This window comes from Carlito syrichta, unplaced genomic scaffold, assembly GCF_000164805.1.
Source record: "Carlito syrichta isolate Samal-C Ts95f unplaced genomic scaffold, Tarsius_syrichta-2.0.1 Scaffold307277, whole genome shotgun sequence".
Taxonomy (NCBI): Eukaryota; Metazoa; Chordata; class Mammalia; order Primates; family Tarsiidae; genus Carlito; species Carlito syrichta.
The window spans coordinates 238,874-255,463 of NW_007251373.1; the positions used below are offsets into that span (position 1 = coordinate 238,874).

At 36.5% G+C, this 16,590-nt stretch overlaps 1 protein-coding gene across 1 annotated transcript in view; it reads left to right on the forward strand.

The window, feature by feature from the left end:
• The window catches only part of MCM8 (minichromosome maintenance 8 homologous recombination repair factor), a 36,540-nt gene extending 21,824 nt beyond the window's left edge, over window positions 1–14,716 (forward strand). Inside the window, exons 12-18 of the mRNA XM_008064309.2 lie at window positions 58–199; window positions 3,448–3,643; window positions 6,115–6,334; window positions 6,619–6,825; window positions 7,940–8,016; window positions 13,747–13,936; window positions 14,553–14,716. Coding sequence (XP_008062500.1) covers window positions 58–199; window positions 3,448–3,643; window positions 6,115–6,334; window positions 6,619–6,825; window positions 7,940–8,016; window positions 13,747–13,936; window positions 14,553–14,645 — 1,125 coding nt within the window. The 3' untranslated portion in view covers window positions 14,646–14,716. The remainder of the gene's footprint in view (window positions 1–57; window positions 200–3,447; window positions 3,644–6,114; window positions 6,335–6,618; window positions 6,826–7,939; window positions 8,017–13,746; window positions 13,937–14,552) is intronic.
• Window positions 14,717–16,590: the final 1,874 nt, after the last annotated feature.

A 16,590-nucleotide genomic window follows, 5' to 3' on the forward strand; every position in this document is an offset into this window, starting at 1 on the left:
TTAGCTATTAGTTCCCTTTTATCTTGGATGGTTCTGTTAAACTTTTTGTTTCCTTAGGCTGCATGCAATGTTGCTCCACGTGGTGTGTATGTTTGTGGTAACACCACAACCACTTCTGGTCTGACTGTAACTCTCTCAAAAGATAGTTCTTCTGGAGATTTTGCTTTGGAAGCTGGTGCCCTAGTACTTGGTGATCAAGGTGAGAGACTTAAGGGGAATAATCAGTGATTTTTTTTTTAAGCCTTTTCCTTATGCTTTATCACAATAATGCCCTGAGTAATAAATGAAATTGTTATAAAAGGTACTTAAACTGGTACCAGGCATACAGTAAGTGCCCAGTGTAAAGACACTATGTACAGCAGTAGACTGCCCAACTCCAAGGGACAGTGTTCACACTGTCTTCAGTGTCAGTGGGCACTCTGGACTTGTGCAGTACACACCTCAAACACCCACTGTTATCCTATGATGCTGACTCAATTAATAGGAAATACCATTATTTTTGTTACTTACAACTCCTTATTTGTAGGCCTTTCTGAGAAACCTTACAATAAATACTCTGAAAGTGTGTTGGTTTACTAAATGGTTAGAGGTAAACAGGATTTTATAGATACAAAGGAAAAGTCAGCAGAGACCAAGTTCTAGAAACAAATACAAGGTCCTGCTAAAATCTTTACTTTAGATTTATAGGGGAAAATGGAGTAATAAAGCTGTTTCATACCATTTCCATTCTTTAGCATCTGATGAAATGACCCCAAAAATTTGTTAATTTTTTTTATTAAAGAAAGCAAAAGGATGTACCAGTTGTAGCCAAATAAGAAAATTAATATAAAATGTTTAAAGTTTATGTTTTATGCTTTAAAACAAGGGGTCAGTAAACTTTGGTCCACAGGTCAAACCCAGCCAACCACCTGTTTTAGTATAGTTCACAAACTAAAATGAGTTTATATTTGAGACAGGATCTCATTCTGTTACCCAGGCTGAAGTGCAATGACATGATCACAGCTAACTGCAGTCATGACCTCTTGGGCTCAGGCAATCCTTCCACCTTAACCTCCCAAGTAGCTGGGACTATAGGCATGCGCCACTAAACCCAGTTAATTCTTTTATGTTTTGTAGAGACGAGGTTTTGTTATGTTGCTCAGGATGGTCTTAGACTCCTGGGTTCAAGCAATTCTCCTGCCTTGGCCTCCAGAGTGCTGGGATTATAGGTGGGAGCCACCATGTGTGGCTGATATTTTTAAAGGATTGTAAAGAACAACCAAGAATCCCAAGAATATGCATGACTGTACATGGCCTGCAAAACCTAAAATATTTACTTCTGTCCCTTTAATAAAAAGTTGGCTCCTGCTTTACACTTTGAAAAGTGGCAGCCAAAGAAGGAAGTAGCTTGACTTTATTCCTGTCCTGTCTCCACCTCTGAGGAAACTGTACTAGTAATCTTGAGAATTTCCAATATTATCCAACTCCAGAGAGGTGTGGGCTGACAGAGCAATTGACAGTCCAGGGAAAAGCTGAGATGAAGCCTTTGAGTGCCCCACTGCCAGGATCTTAGCAGAGGCTGGGAAGGCTCATCACATCCCAGAGTTCCACACTGAACAGTGGGAATAGGCTAAAGCACAGGTAACTCCTGTCGTGAATATGGGACGTATTCCCAACTTAGAAGGATGGACCCTCTCAGAAGAGAGATCAATAAGAAAAGTGCCACAAAGTTGCTTCTGCTTTCTAAATCCAACTCCATACATTTTGTCCAACCTTTATAGAATTAATTAGAGGGAAAATATAAATACAGATATATTGTCTTTGAGAAAAGTGGGATCACACCACATATGTCTGTAATGTGCTTGTCTCTGTAAAGCACAGACATGTCCCCCTGTCAGTACACACAAAACTACTTTCATTCTTATAATTACTACTTTACTATAATTTTAAGTTGTTTCCAATTTTTAGCAGTGATAATGCCACAATACCCATGCTTGCTTTCACTTCCTAAATCTTTAGGTTACCAACAAGTATCACAATACCCTAACCTGCAAACCATAGCTGGAAAGGAAAAAGATCAAAATTACGATGGGAAGAGAGTAATGACAAGAATTCATGTACACTGTGTCAGAGAAAATAGGTTGGAACAGAGCAGCCATCATTAAACATGAGCAAGATAGACAGCTTGGAAGCTATGCAGAAATAACAGAAAAGAAGAAATAAACTTAACATCCATGATAAAAGACCTCAGTCTAAACAAAATTATAATCCAAGAAACAAGTGACAGTTTCCCATGAGTGTTTCCAGAGTTTACTACGAACATGAGTTTAACAAAACAAAATAGGAGGAGATAATAAGGATATTAGAGATAACAAATTGATGACTAACAACAATGTTATAAAACTAACATAAAATTGACACAACTGAGTAAGAAATTGTGGATACAAGGAAAATGCTTGAGTTAATCACAGTGAATGCACGATAAAAAATAAAGCTTAAAACAGAGAGGCAATAAAAAAGAGAACAAAGGAAATTCAACATAAGGATAATTGGTTCCATGAAGCAGAGAACTGAGAAATGGATTCAAGGATATAAAAGAATCTGCTCGAAATAAAAGATTAATTGGCAGTTATTTTCCACATATCTCTGAGCTAGCAGGGCTTATTTGGGTGTAGAGTAGATATGGAAGGGTTTAACCATAGCAAAGCCATCCAGAGGTGACCCCCTAATTGCTAACCTAACTGGTATGGGTAGTGGGGAGTACAGATAGTACAAGGTCATGTTAGAGAGTCTCCAGTAGCTTGTGGATTAGACATAACATCTCTGTCACATACAATGCCTTTAGTCAGCGGTGCTTCATATTATGTTGAAAGAAGTTTCAGTGATTTCCTTACAGGTGTACCTGATATAGCTGAAAACTGCAATCAGCACTTGAGTCTTCTGACTTTAGAGCCCAGACTTTCCCTCCAAATCATGCCGTCCTACTGTTCTCAAAAGACCTACCTCAGATAGCACCTTTTTCTTGAAATTTTTCCTGATTCTTCCTGATTCCCCTTCCTCTTTTAATTCCTCTCAACCCCAGGAAACTCATCTAGTTATGCATATCTCATACAGTTTTGAAATACACTTCTTGAATGTGTGTCTTATCTTACCTCTTTGACTCTAAATCCTTAAGCATTTTGAAGGTTATTTTCATTTCTTCATTTCTGTAATTCTCACAGTGTAGTACCTTGCCTATGAAAAATGTTGAATGAATAAATATAATACAAAACTTAGTTAAATAAGACAACTGTATTATTTCCCATAAAACATGCAGTAATTCTCCATTGTATGACATTTTGTAAGTTTAACTACTGGAAATAATTTTTTATTGTGGAACCGAACAGTTTCTATCTTGTAAAATTTGGAAAGTGACCCTGAAAATTTTCTGAGAACGAAAGTGGTTATATTATTCTACTGTGATTGTAGGTATTTGTGGAATAGATGAGTTTGATAAGATGGGGAATCAACATCAAGCCTTATTAGAAGCCATGGAACAGCAGAGTATTAGTCTTGCTAAGGCTGGTGTGGTTTGTAGCCTTCCTGCAAGAACTTCCATTATTGCTGCTGCAAATCCAGTTGGAGGACACTACAATAAAGCCAAAACCGTTTCTGAGAATTTAAAGTAAGTTTCTTCAAATAATTACACTTAATTTTAAGATATTGAATCCCTATAAATTAATAGGAAAAAGATAACAGGACATAAATGGATAGTTCACAGAAGTTACAGGTGTCCAATAAATGTACAAAAATTTGCATAAACACTGCAAATTAGAACAATGAAGTACCATTGATATCTACCAGATTGGCAAACATTTTAAATATTAATAATCATTACTGGCAAATGGGTTCTCACATACACAATTTGGTGTTTTGAAGGACAACTGAATGTGTTTATCACAGTTTTAACTGTACATTCTGTTCTAGCCTTTCTACTTTTAGGAGTTCTGATCACAAAAACAGTCATACAAGTACACAAAGATACGTTTACCGCATGGGTATTGTAGCATTATCACTGCTAAAAATTGAAAACAACTGAAAAAATTACAGTAAGACTGTAAAGTGGAAAGTAACAATTATGAGAATGAAGTGGCTTTGCGTGTACTGATGGGGGACCTAGTAAATGAGACGAGCACATTACAGACTTACACATGTGATATGACTCCACTTTTTAAAAAAACACTGTCTGTATTTATACTTTCTATACTGACTCATTCTGTACAGGTTGGGCAAAATGTATACAGGGAAAAATAGATTTAAGTGATGTCAAATTGAGGAAAAGACAAAAGAACACCTCATGAAAAATTAGAACCTTAAGTTTAGTGGGAGAAATGCTAATTTTCTAATGTTTAATAGTTTATACACTTAATATAATATAGTAAGTCTTCTATACATAATAAAATGCACTATTTTACTTGGAGATTTAGGTATTTTTGTATGACCACCACTAAAAAAGCCAACCTATTCATAGTTTTTCTTTAGTAAAATGACTAAGTACTGTATTAGAAAGACTAGAACGATCTATTGAACAAAAATGCAGGAGACTTAGATTCTGGTTTTTAGTGGTATCGTACACCTGCTTTGGGACCTTGGCCAGATTCTCTTATCACTCTGGTTTATATTTTTTGTGTCTCAAATAGAGGCATTACCTGGATTGATGAAGTTCAGAGAAAATGAGCAAATAAAACACAGCGTTTTTATTATAATGACTAATAGACTTATAGATGTCCTTGGGTTTTGTTTTTTTTTTAATTAATTTAATTTTTTGAGTTGGAGTCTCACTCTGTCACCCATGCTGGAGTGCACTGGCACAATCATGGCTTACCATAGCCTTGACCTCCTAGGCTCAGGCAATCCTTCTGCCTCAGCCTCCTGAGTAGCTGAGACTAAAGGCATATGCCACCATGCCTAGATATTTTTTTATTTTTCATAAAGAGAAGGTCTTACTATGTTGCCTAGGATATTCTTGAGCACCAGGGCTAAGTAACCCTTCTGCCTCAGCTTTCTAAAGTGTTGGGATTACAGGTGTGAGCCACTGGGCCTGGCCTTGATACCTTTTTAAAGTGTGCTTTTTGGACAGGTGTGGTGGGTCACACCTGTAATCCCAGCACTTAGGGAGGCTGAGGCAAGAGGATTGTCTGAGCCCAGGGGTAAGACCAGCCAGGACAACTTGGTGAGACCTCATCTTTACAATAAATAAAAAAATTAGCTGGGCGTGGTGGTATATGCCTGTAGTTCCAGTTACTTGGAAGGCTGAGGTAGAGGAATCACATGAGCCCACCAGGTCAGGGCTGCGCTGGCTATGATTGTGCCACTGCACTTCAGCCTGGGAGACAGAGTGAGACTCTGACTCAAAAAAAAAGTGAGCTTTTTGCTTCTAAATGAGAAATGAGTGTTTTGAGAGACTCAATGATTCGGTTTAAAAGATGTAAAGGAGGCCAGACGCTGTGGCTCCTGCCTATAATCCCAGCATTTGGGGGCTGAGGTAAGAGAATTGCCTCAGCCCCCAAGTTCGAGACCAGCCTGGGCAACTTGGTGAGACCTCATATCTACAATAGATCAAAAAATTAGCTGGGCATGATGATACGTGCCTATAATCCAGTTACCTGGAAGGCTGAGGTGGAAGGGTCACCTGAGCCCAGCAGGTTGAGGCTGCAGTGGCCATGAGCGTGCCACTGCACTCCAGCCTGGACAACAGAATGAGGGACTCAAACTCAATGAGGGACTCAAACTCAAAAAAAAAAAAAAGATGTAAAGGATTCAGAACTACTCAACTAAAGAACCTCTGATGTATAATGTGGCGCTATTGCCAATTAGCAGTAATAGAACATGAAGAATTCAGTGGTTTTGATGGTGTAAGATAGGGCTGTGTCCTCATTCTACCCAAGGTAGGTATATATAATGCTTGTGCACATGTTGAAGGGTTAGAGTTGATAGATATATTGAATCTAAAAAGTGATCTCCTTATTTCTTTAACCTAAAGCTTGACTTTTAAAGTTCCACATGGAAGTTGAGTAGTAAAGAGGTGAGTAAACAATTTTCTAGCTTTTCTGTTTGATTCCATTCATTGTTTCTTCTTTCTTTCATGCTTCTTAGAATGGGGAGTGCCCTACTATCCAGATTTGATTTGGTCTTTATCCTGTTAGACACCCCAAATGTGCATCATGATCACTTACTCTCTGAACATGTGATTGCAATAAGAGCTGGAAAACAGAGAACTGTTAGCAGTGCTACAGTAGCTCGTATGAATAGTCAAGATTCAAATACTTCTGTACTTGAAGTGGTTTCTGAGAAACCATTATCAGAAAGACTAAAGGTACAAATGTTTCTTCTTAATCATTTGGTTTGGTTCTGTTTGAATATAAAGTTGAATGTGTAACTTATTGTAGAGCAGTAGTATATAAACTTTTGTACCAAAATTTTTTATATTATGATACTAGAGCTTATATAAATTTCAGTTGAAAAAATCTAAGTCAGGTTAAATGATAGCTACAACTACAGTGTTTGCCTGATTTGGAGAGTCTTTTAGAATTTTAAATTTATCTAAAGCTATTTTAGCAGAAAGATGATGATGATTTTTTTTTTTTACTCATGCTTTAGGTGGTTCCTGGAGAAATAATAGATCCTATTCCCCACCAGCTATTAAGAAAGTACATTGGCTATGCTCGACAGTATGTCTACCCAAGGTTGTCCACAGAAGCTGCTCAAGTTCTTCAGGATTTCTACCTAAAGCTCCGGAAACAGAGCCAGATAAGTAGTTCACCAATCACCACCAGGCAATTAGAATCTTTGATTCGTCTAACAGAGGTTTGTTTATAGTTCTGCTTTTTTGGCTTAAAACGTGTAAAGATAGAGTACAGTGTGATTTCTCTTTTTCCTTCTAATAAGAGACATTATAAATGGATTGATAAAAGTGTTTGTTTTGTTTTACCCCTTTCCATAATCTGAAAAAAGTTTGTATTAAAAAGATTTGATCGTGTCTATAACATGTCAAAGTGTAACCACTCTCTTCTAGGCACAAGACCAATTACTTACCATGCAACCTTTTTTTTCCTTTTAATGACATTTAGGAAACTCCTGGAGTGGTTAGGTAGCTAGAGTTCTAAGATTCCAAGTTGAGTATATGGGAATGTGGAATGTGTCAAATATCTTAAGTATTTTAATTGATTACATGCAGGTCCATAAAGGATAGTGCCTATATTTCTACCATCAATAATATCTCTTCACAGCAGTGGACTGCTAAGAAAACTTTGGCAGTTAAAATGAGTTGGGTCAGAGTTGGGCTTTTTGCTCCAAAAATCTTACTAACTCCTCTTGGTTGTTTTAACAAATTGGTTAGGTATGATTTTATTTTATTTTATTTTATTTTTACTTTTAAAATGTGGGGTACAATTCAGGATTAGGTATACAAATGGACATCTTACAGGTAAAGTTTGGGCCTCCCTTTGGTCCCCACTTGGCTTGGTTTGAGATTGGGTACCCTTATTGATGTTGTGTCAGTATTCCACTACTGCCAATAGACATGATTTCTTAGAAGTAAAAGGCAAAGAAAACCAAGTGTGTTTCATAATCAGATCTCCTGAAATGGACACACTTTTCAGAAAAATATGGTAATGGGTAAAAATGACTTGGCATATTTTAAGAAATTATTATATTCATACTCAGGTTGTCAAATTTTTTTATATTCTGACTTTTGATAATTATAATTTCTCTTCCCTAAAAGTCAGTTTTGGTGTGGAGCCCAGCAGGCGAGGCTGTGGTGGCCAGGAGCGGCCACTGCACTCCAGTCTGGGCGACCGTGTGAGACTCCAACTCAAAAAAAAAAAGAATAAATGAAAGAAAGCTTTTGACATACTATACCTGCTCAAATGGTAAATATATTTTTCTTTTGTCATCTAAAAATGGTGTTTTCTTTTCAAAGGCACGAGCAAGGATGGAATTGAGAGAGGAAGCAACCAAAGAAGATGCTGAGGATATAGTTGAAATTATGAAATATAGGTAAAATTAAAATTTTAAATGCTGTTTTAAATACCAGTTATCTCCCTATCTCAAGTTATATATTTAATTAGGCCAAGGAAATTTACTTTTATTTAGCCCATTGATTCACTTATTTTCTTCTGAAGAAAGTATACTTTCTCCATTTAAAATATTTCTCATTGTGTAATCTTTACATTTAAAAAAAATTTTTTGAATGGGTAGTAGATGCACATAGTTCTAGAATCAACTCAGAAATACATATTTGAAAAGGCTTCCATCCTGTTGCCATTTCCTCTTCCCTTCTACATAGAAACCCAATGAATATTTTTTATAGCTACATAGTATTCTATTGTGCAGATACATTATAGTATACTTAATCGGGCCCCTGTTACTAGATACATCAATATTTTCCATCCTTTTATTATTTCAAATAATATAACAATGAGTAATGTTCTGTATAAGATACTTCATAGGTAGGTAAGTTGTATACCCATGTGACAAATTCTCGGAAGTGATATTTCTGGGTCCAAGAGTGAATACTTTAGGATTTTGATAAATGGTGCTAGGTTGTGTCCTTTGCATTTTATATCATTTGGTAGATGATGATTCTTAGAAGTAGGAAAGAAAAAAATTTAATTGTGCATACCTAGACTTTTATTTTTAATCAGTAAAAATGAAAGCCAATTATTTTAGGTTTTCTTCATTTTTTTGAATAGGTTCATACATTCATATGCCTCAAAATCCCAAAGTTCAGAAAGTATAGAGTGGAAAAAGCTTCCTCCTATCCTGTTTAATAGCTACCCAGTTGAAGAGGGCACTGTGGCTCCCACCTGTAGTCTCAGCTACTCAGGAGGCTGAGGCAGGAGGATTACTTCATCACATGAGTTAGGAGTGCAAGGCTGCAGTGAGCTATGATCACACCATTGCATTCTAGTTTGGGCAACAGATCAAGACCCCCCTCTCTTAGAAAAGCCTCCTAGTTTTCCTCCTGACCAATGGCAGTAAGTATTAGCAGTTATTACCAGTTTTTTGTGTGACTTTCAGACATAAAATACACATCACAAATATATATCTGTGTAGTCTTCTTTTCCCTATTGTAGACAAATGGTGGCATAATATACAATTTACCTTGACTTTTTAATTTAAATTAAATGTTTTAATGTGTTCTCACAGCAATTAAAATACAAATCTGTGACTGGGCATGGTGGCTCACATCTGTAATCCCAGCATTGTGGGAGGCCAAGACGAGAGGATTGCTTAAGCCCAGGAGTTTGAGACCAGCTTGGGCAACATAGTGAGACCTCGTCTCTACAAAAAAAGTTAAAAAATTAGCTGAGTGTGGTGGCACATGCCTATAGTCCCAGCTACTCAGGAGGCTGAGGCAGAAGGATTGCTTGAGCCCAGGAGGTCAAGGCTGTGGTAAGCTGCATGCCACTGCACTCCAACCTAGGCAACAGAATGAAACCCTGACTCAATAATAATAATAATAATAATAATAATAATAATAATAAATGTCCATATCTCTATATATAATCTGTTAGGAATCTACTTTTCCAAGACCAAAAAGTATATTAAAGATGAAATTGGTTTACCTTATTTTATCTAATTTCTGTGTCTTCAAAGGTAGATGGATTTTTTTTCCCTAATAGCTGCTGATTCTGGGGCTTGCTTGGTGTTAGACCCAGATGGCTTTATCCAGTTGTTCTCTTGCTGTGAATAAAAGCGGTGCAGTATGGCTGGAAGGGCAAGGGCTTTAGAGTCCAACTGGGAGCATGGCTGCTTCTGTTTCCTCTTGTGTAAAACACACCACGAAGGATTGTGCTCTGAGATGTCATGCAAAGTGACATATATGGTTCTAGCACATTAGTGGACTTGCAGTAAATACTTTTACTATCAATAGTGCTAGCTTTGGTTACGATATTCAGATGAGACTGAGCAGATCCCCATTTCTCTGACTCACACCAAAAACTGAAAGGTTTAAAAACTGGTAGGTCTCAGATCCCAGATAGGAAGTTTCCCAAATTACTCTTTTCAAAAAATTTCTAGGGTCAAGCTCTCAATGCTCTTCATCTAAATTGTCCGGTCTCTGAGGTACAGATCTTTTTCTCCTTTTGCTCATAGGGAGAGACTTTACCTAGTTGACTCTTTGTCCCCAGAATGGTACTGGCTTGTCCCTGGAGGCTGCTTTGCTCCCTCTGGAAATATGCATGTGGGGAGAAGGGCATGCCACCTTCTGAATGTCTGAGCTATAATCTACAGCTTGTTTCCTGCCCTTATAAGCAACCTATGGAAGAGCAACCTTTTTCCTTAATTTGGTGTCAAAGTTTGTCAGCAACAGTGAAGTTATATTGGCAATCTTCGAAAGCATTAAAGAATCTAGAATTGACAGATCTTAATTTTTCATTGCTGGCCCCAATAAGTAAAATTATTAACAATTAATTGTTACCAACCCTTTCAACTAATTCCTAACATAACCCTTTCAATTAATTTTTAACATTGCCTTCTATGTCTAAATACCCTGTGGCCCTGGAAAAGTAGATTCCTAACAGATTATATATAGAGATATGGATATTTATTATTACTATTATTATTATTATTATTATTATTAATTGAGTCAGGGTTTCACTCTGTCGCCTAGGTTGGAGGCAGTGGCATGCGGCATTGTTAGTATTAGTATTAGTATGACATCACACAGTGCTTGAATCATCAGTTTTTCTCTTTATGTGATTCAGTACTAGGATTTGAGGGATCTTGCAGCTGAAAGTTTGCCCAAACTAGCTTCAGTCCTTCTCCAGTTGACCTCATTGTGTTGGAGACCCTCCAATTGCTATTTATAAGCAAGCAGATAGTCTAGGAATTACTAGATTTTCTTATATAGCATGCTCTTGGGGGCTCGGTGTATTAGCATATGAAGTAAAGGAATGGCCACAAATACTAGTCGCCTACCTGACTTCTGGTAGGTATGCCTTCCTGAAAGACCAGGCTAATAAGAAACCTAGAGGTTCCTTAACAGAAATCTTTTTTTCCACTAGGAAAGTCAGTCACTGAACCCAAGTAAAATTTCAAAACATTTTTATTTTATGTTTTCTATAAAAAGCAAGGACCAAAAGTAGGGACTTCTTATTTCATGATGAGAAGTTGCCTGTTTGCTTACAGTCTAGAATATGTACATCTTGCTTTGTGTGTCCTGCACTTGAACTCTCTGCCTTTGGGAGTGGGGCTAAGATTGCCTCTCCTGGTTTCCTTTTCTTTTTAATGACCTTTGGCCCTTTGGGCCTTCTGGTGCCTGGCTCTACTGAAGAATGTCACATGCTTCTACTGCATTGACTGCTGTCTATCAAGCAAATTAAGGGGCAGGTGATCCCACTCCTTTTCTCTCTTACCTATAACATTCCCTTTTTGAGGCTTTATTATAAGTCAGTTTCTGTAGGACTTAGACCACAGATGTTATTTGAACTAGCTATCTGGTGTTTCTCCACAATAAATCCACTGGTCTCTGGACACTGAAGATTAGTTCTCCTATGTGAGCATTATGCTTATACAAAGTAAACTATGCTGTAATCACATTTTCAATAAAAATGCTATACTGCTCATTTATGATCAGCTTGAACTTGGTATAGGATTTCTCTGCACGTCTGAATACTCATATCAGATGCTGTTTACACATGCTTTCCCATCCAAGAGAAGCCCTTGGGCATTGCTTTGTGATACTCTTTGTTTCTACTGCTTCTCAAAGTTGCTTTGCTGGTAAATTTGAACTAGTTTCAGTTCACTTTACATTAGGGTCGCTAGAAAAAGAGATCTTATTTTTAAGTGTAAACAGTACCCACATGAGGTTACCAGATTATTTCCCTGAATTGCCCAAGTGTGTATACTGGCTTTATAAACATTTTTAGGAAAGAGAATAGTTTGGAGTTACCAACACTGTTTCCATGGTAGAGATCAAAGCTCAGTTAAAAACTTTGAGATTAGATGGTGAATTATCTGTTTGATATGCTTAACATGCATTCTTTAAAAAAAAGCATTCTTTCCTTAGTTTATGAAAACAAGGACCTCATCTGTCTCATTTTCCAGTGTATTCCCAGGGCCCAAATTCATGGCTGGCACAAGACCCTCAGTAGATGTCCTGCACTGGTGGTAAAGATGGCCTTAGTAGTCATCATTCATTCATTAAATCTTCCATCTCAGAGTTTTCATCTCGTCAGCCTCGTTGAATCTTTGTCCCTGGTTTGGTATTTTAACTGGAAAGCAGAAGCCTGAATTTAAAAAATCTTAAACTGACATAGCTCATTTGAACGAGCCAAGTACATAACCTGTTTTAAAAAAACTGAATGTTTACATGTAATTAACAGTTCACATAAGTTTTCTCCTAAAATTGAAAATATTTGGGGGGATCAATATTCTAGGAAGCAGAAGAGAACAGAGTCACCTTCAAAGATGAGAGATCATTGTGAGTTTTTTTCTATTTCAGGAAACTTACTCAAACATTTACATACCTTTCTCCACATATGAAATCATGTAGCACAAATTCAAATCCCAGATATGCCATTAGTTGTGCAACCTTAGGCAAGTCACTTAAGCTTACTAAGACTTTGTCAATTCATCTATAAAATGGGAATACAAATAGTCCCAATCATAGGGTTGCTGTGAGGATTAATTGGGATAGCGTATGGTAAATAAATATAACTAAGGTGAATATTACTTACTAGTATTGACCTAAAACATTTCTGACAACTTTATTATGAGAAGCAAGCATATGGTAGATTAATCATAAAAGCCTTAAATAACATTTTTCTGTACATCAGGGAGGAAAACATTTATCCATCTTATTTGTCATTTTTAATAGTCTTATTTGAATGACTCATATTCCTATTTAGATAGTTAACTCTCTTTAATATAGGGTCTTACCTATACAAGGAACAAAATGAAGCTTTACTTTAAATAACCCATTAAAAAAGTAATTCCTGTAAGCTACTTAAGGGGAGGGGTTATACCTGTTTTCATCATTGTAAGCTTACTGCCTAGCTGGTGACCAGTATATATTTGATTAATTATTGATTAAGTAACATCTTTTCCTATTAGCCTGGCTGTGAGATAACATGTCCCATTGTACAGTTAGGGAATCCACAGTATAGCTGGAGTAGAGAAGATGAACGTGAAGATGGATAATTGTATCTCTAATTGGTGTTTTCAGACTTCTAACAAAAACTCACTGTCAAGTGCATATTTCTTTCCTTGGCAATACTGTGAAAATAAGAGGAAGCAAATGAGATCTGGCGTAATGGGTATATCCTTTGATACCTAGCCATCATTACTGCAAGTCTTCTAGTTCATTCCTGGAGTATTTTTAAAAACCTTTTATTTGCCAGATGCTGCATCAGGAGTTAGAACACTGCATAAAATTTTTATTCAGTAAAGCCTAAATGTATTGTGTTCAGAATTTACTTTTTTCATGAATCAAAATGTATGTTCCAGGTATTTGTATTCTTTATCCATTTTGTGTTTTTTTACATTTCTTTTTTCAAATTTAGAAGTTTCTTAAATACAGCAGCTGTCCAAAACATTTTTATCCTCTAACATTCCATGCCAATAGTGAATTTCAAAGTGGCTACTCAATAAACACATGCTTAAATTTTCGCTAATTGAGCCTCTTGGCTACTTTCAAATTTTTCTTCTTTAACCTGGAAGCTCAGGACAAAAATTTCTATAGCTATGCCACATTGGGTAATTTTTTCTTTCCTTCCCCTTAAGCATGCTAGGAACTTACTCTGATGAATTTGGGAACCTAGATTTTGAGCGATCGCAGCATGGTTCTGGAATGAGCAACAGGTCGACAGCAAAGAGATTTATTTCTGCTCTCAACAACATTGCTGAAAGAACTTATAATAATTTATTTCAATTTCATCAACTTCGGCAGATTGCCAAAGAGCTAAACATTCAGGTATGATAATCTAAATACTTAATAAGTCTTTTTGTAATAATTTCAGGGGTCCTTATTAATGTACAGTAGAAAAAAAGCAGTTTTTCTTTATTTAAGGTCCATACATACCTCTTCTCAGAGGTTTTTCAGCATATTGATAGATAAAGGGAAACACTGCAGCAAGACTCAATCTTCGTGTTTTTCTGACAGTCCTTTCTGGGCAAATCATCCTAAAATCTTTGAACCTCAGTTTCCTCATCTGTTAAATGGACACAATTCTACCTGCTCTTCCTACTTCAAACTTCTCATGAAAATCAATGTAATAGCACTTTAAACATGTTCTATTATACATTATGGAAATTGTATATTTTTCCCTTAATTTCAAAAGCAAGGCTAATTTTTGTTTTTAAGATAACCTAAAACATATATAAAAGATTCTCTTCATACTAGAATTTTTATTTATTTTGGCATTATAGAATCTGAAACTCAAATGTAGGCAGTTTTATGTGTAAGAAGTACAAACAATTTTATTTGCTCAAGAAACTTAATGTTGTAATTTAGTGTTTGAGAGATTAATTTTAAAGTCATATTTTGGCATATTACTTCTTAGGCTAACTCTTTTGCTGTTTTCTTCCAGGTTGCTGATTTTGAAAACTTTATTGGATCACTAAATGACCAGGGTTACCTCTTGAAAAAAGGCCCAAAGGTTTACCAGCTTCAAACTACGTAAAAGGAGTTTACCAAGTCAGAGTCTATGGGTTTATTAGCAGTTTAAAGCCATCTCAATACTGAAGAGTATGCAAAAAGAAAAAAATATTGTTCTCTGAAAAGTGATGTCCCAAAGTGTTATAATAGGAAAACGTGTTAGATATGGTAAACTAATTTAAGAAATGATAAAGTCATGTGTTAACTTAAAAAAAAATTCTCGGCCAGGCTCGGTGGCTCAGCCTGTAATCCCATGCTTTGGGAGGCCAAGGTGAGTGAATTGCCTGAGCCCGTGGTTTCGAAACCCACCTGGGCAACTTGGCGAGACCTCATTTCTACAATAAATCAAAAATCAGCCGGGCATGGTAGCATGCGCCTGTAATTCCAGCTACTTGGAAGGCTGAGGCAGAAGGATTGCCAGAGCCCAGCAGGTCGAGGCTGCAGTGGCTGGAAGCGGCCACTGCACTCCAGTCTGGGCGACAGAGTGAGACTCCAACTAAAAAAAAAAAAAAAAAAAATTCTCTAAGAGGCTAAAAATAAATTACATATATTATTTAAGTGGTATTATAAATTATTTATAGTTATATTTTTGACTTGTCTTTAATTTGAATTTCATAAAATTTTCATATATTGAGAATGTAAAATACTCTTGTTTTTTTTCAACTACTTAACAATATAATAATAATAATAATAATGATTTGGCCCACAGCTGTAGTTTGTAGACTCTTCATTGCAAACAAGAGAAACTGGTCTGGAATCCCTGTACTTTGATAGTCCACTTCTCCACCAGGAAAAGGTATAAGGATGTCCCTAACCACACTAGAACAGCAACAAACAGATGCTTCATCAGGCCTCCCTAAATTGCTGAATTTGAAAGAGAAGTCTCATCTAGAAACATCTTATAGAAGAAGGCATATTATAAGCCCCTTTCAGAGAATGCTGGAACATTTTTCCCCTTCTACTTTAGGATGGTAGGATCAATAAAACCAGAATTTCTTATGTTTTTTGGGAGGATTCAAATGGTGCTGGGCAGGCAGCCATACTATCATTCATATGTATATAATACAGCTTTCAACAAACTACAAGATGAATGGAAACATTTTTAAAAGAACTGGCAGTGTATAGAAAGTGTTTACATGCAGGACCAAAACTAAAATAAATGTGAGGAGTGTTGCCATAGTACCCAATGTAAATATTAAATCTCTTTTTTTTTTTTTTTGATTTAGAGTCTTACTTTGTCATCCAAGCTGGAGTACAGTGGCACGCTCATGGCCACTGCAGCCTCGCCCTGCTGGGCTCAGGTGATCCTTTCACCTCAGACTTCCAAGAAGCTAGAACTATAGGCACCAACCACACCCAGCTAATTTTTTGATTGTAGCGACAAGGTCTCGCCAAGTTGCCCAGGCTGTTCTTGAACCCCTCTTGCCTCAGCCTCCCAAAGTGCTGGGATTACAGGCTTGAGCCACTGCACCTGACCTTAAATCTCGTTTTTTAAAAAATTAGGAGGCCAGGAAAACTAGGAAAGAAAATTCAGGAATCAAAAAAGAAGGAGAGAGAAAGCAGATGGTAGTATAAATATGATGGCTTTGTGTTTAAAGGTTAGAGTGGGGCTTAAAGATATTTAAAGCTGATAAATTATTAATAGAATTAAAAGCATATTTCACAAAAGTCATCATGTAGATAATATCAACCAAAATAAAGTGATAGACATGACAGAAGAAAGGAAATAAACTAATTCATCATTGGTTCAAAGAGGAAAATAAGACTAAAGATCTAAAAGGTCAACAGTTAAAGCAATTACATAAAGAAGATATATAAACGAGAAGATGATATAAACCTAAATTATCAGAATAAACTGTTCCATGTTTCTTAGATTCTATATTTGTCTATGGTGTTCATTTATCACAGGACAAAACTAGCAAAGTTGTTTAGTTCTCCTCTGCAATTCAGTTTTTGTGGGTGTACAAAAT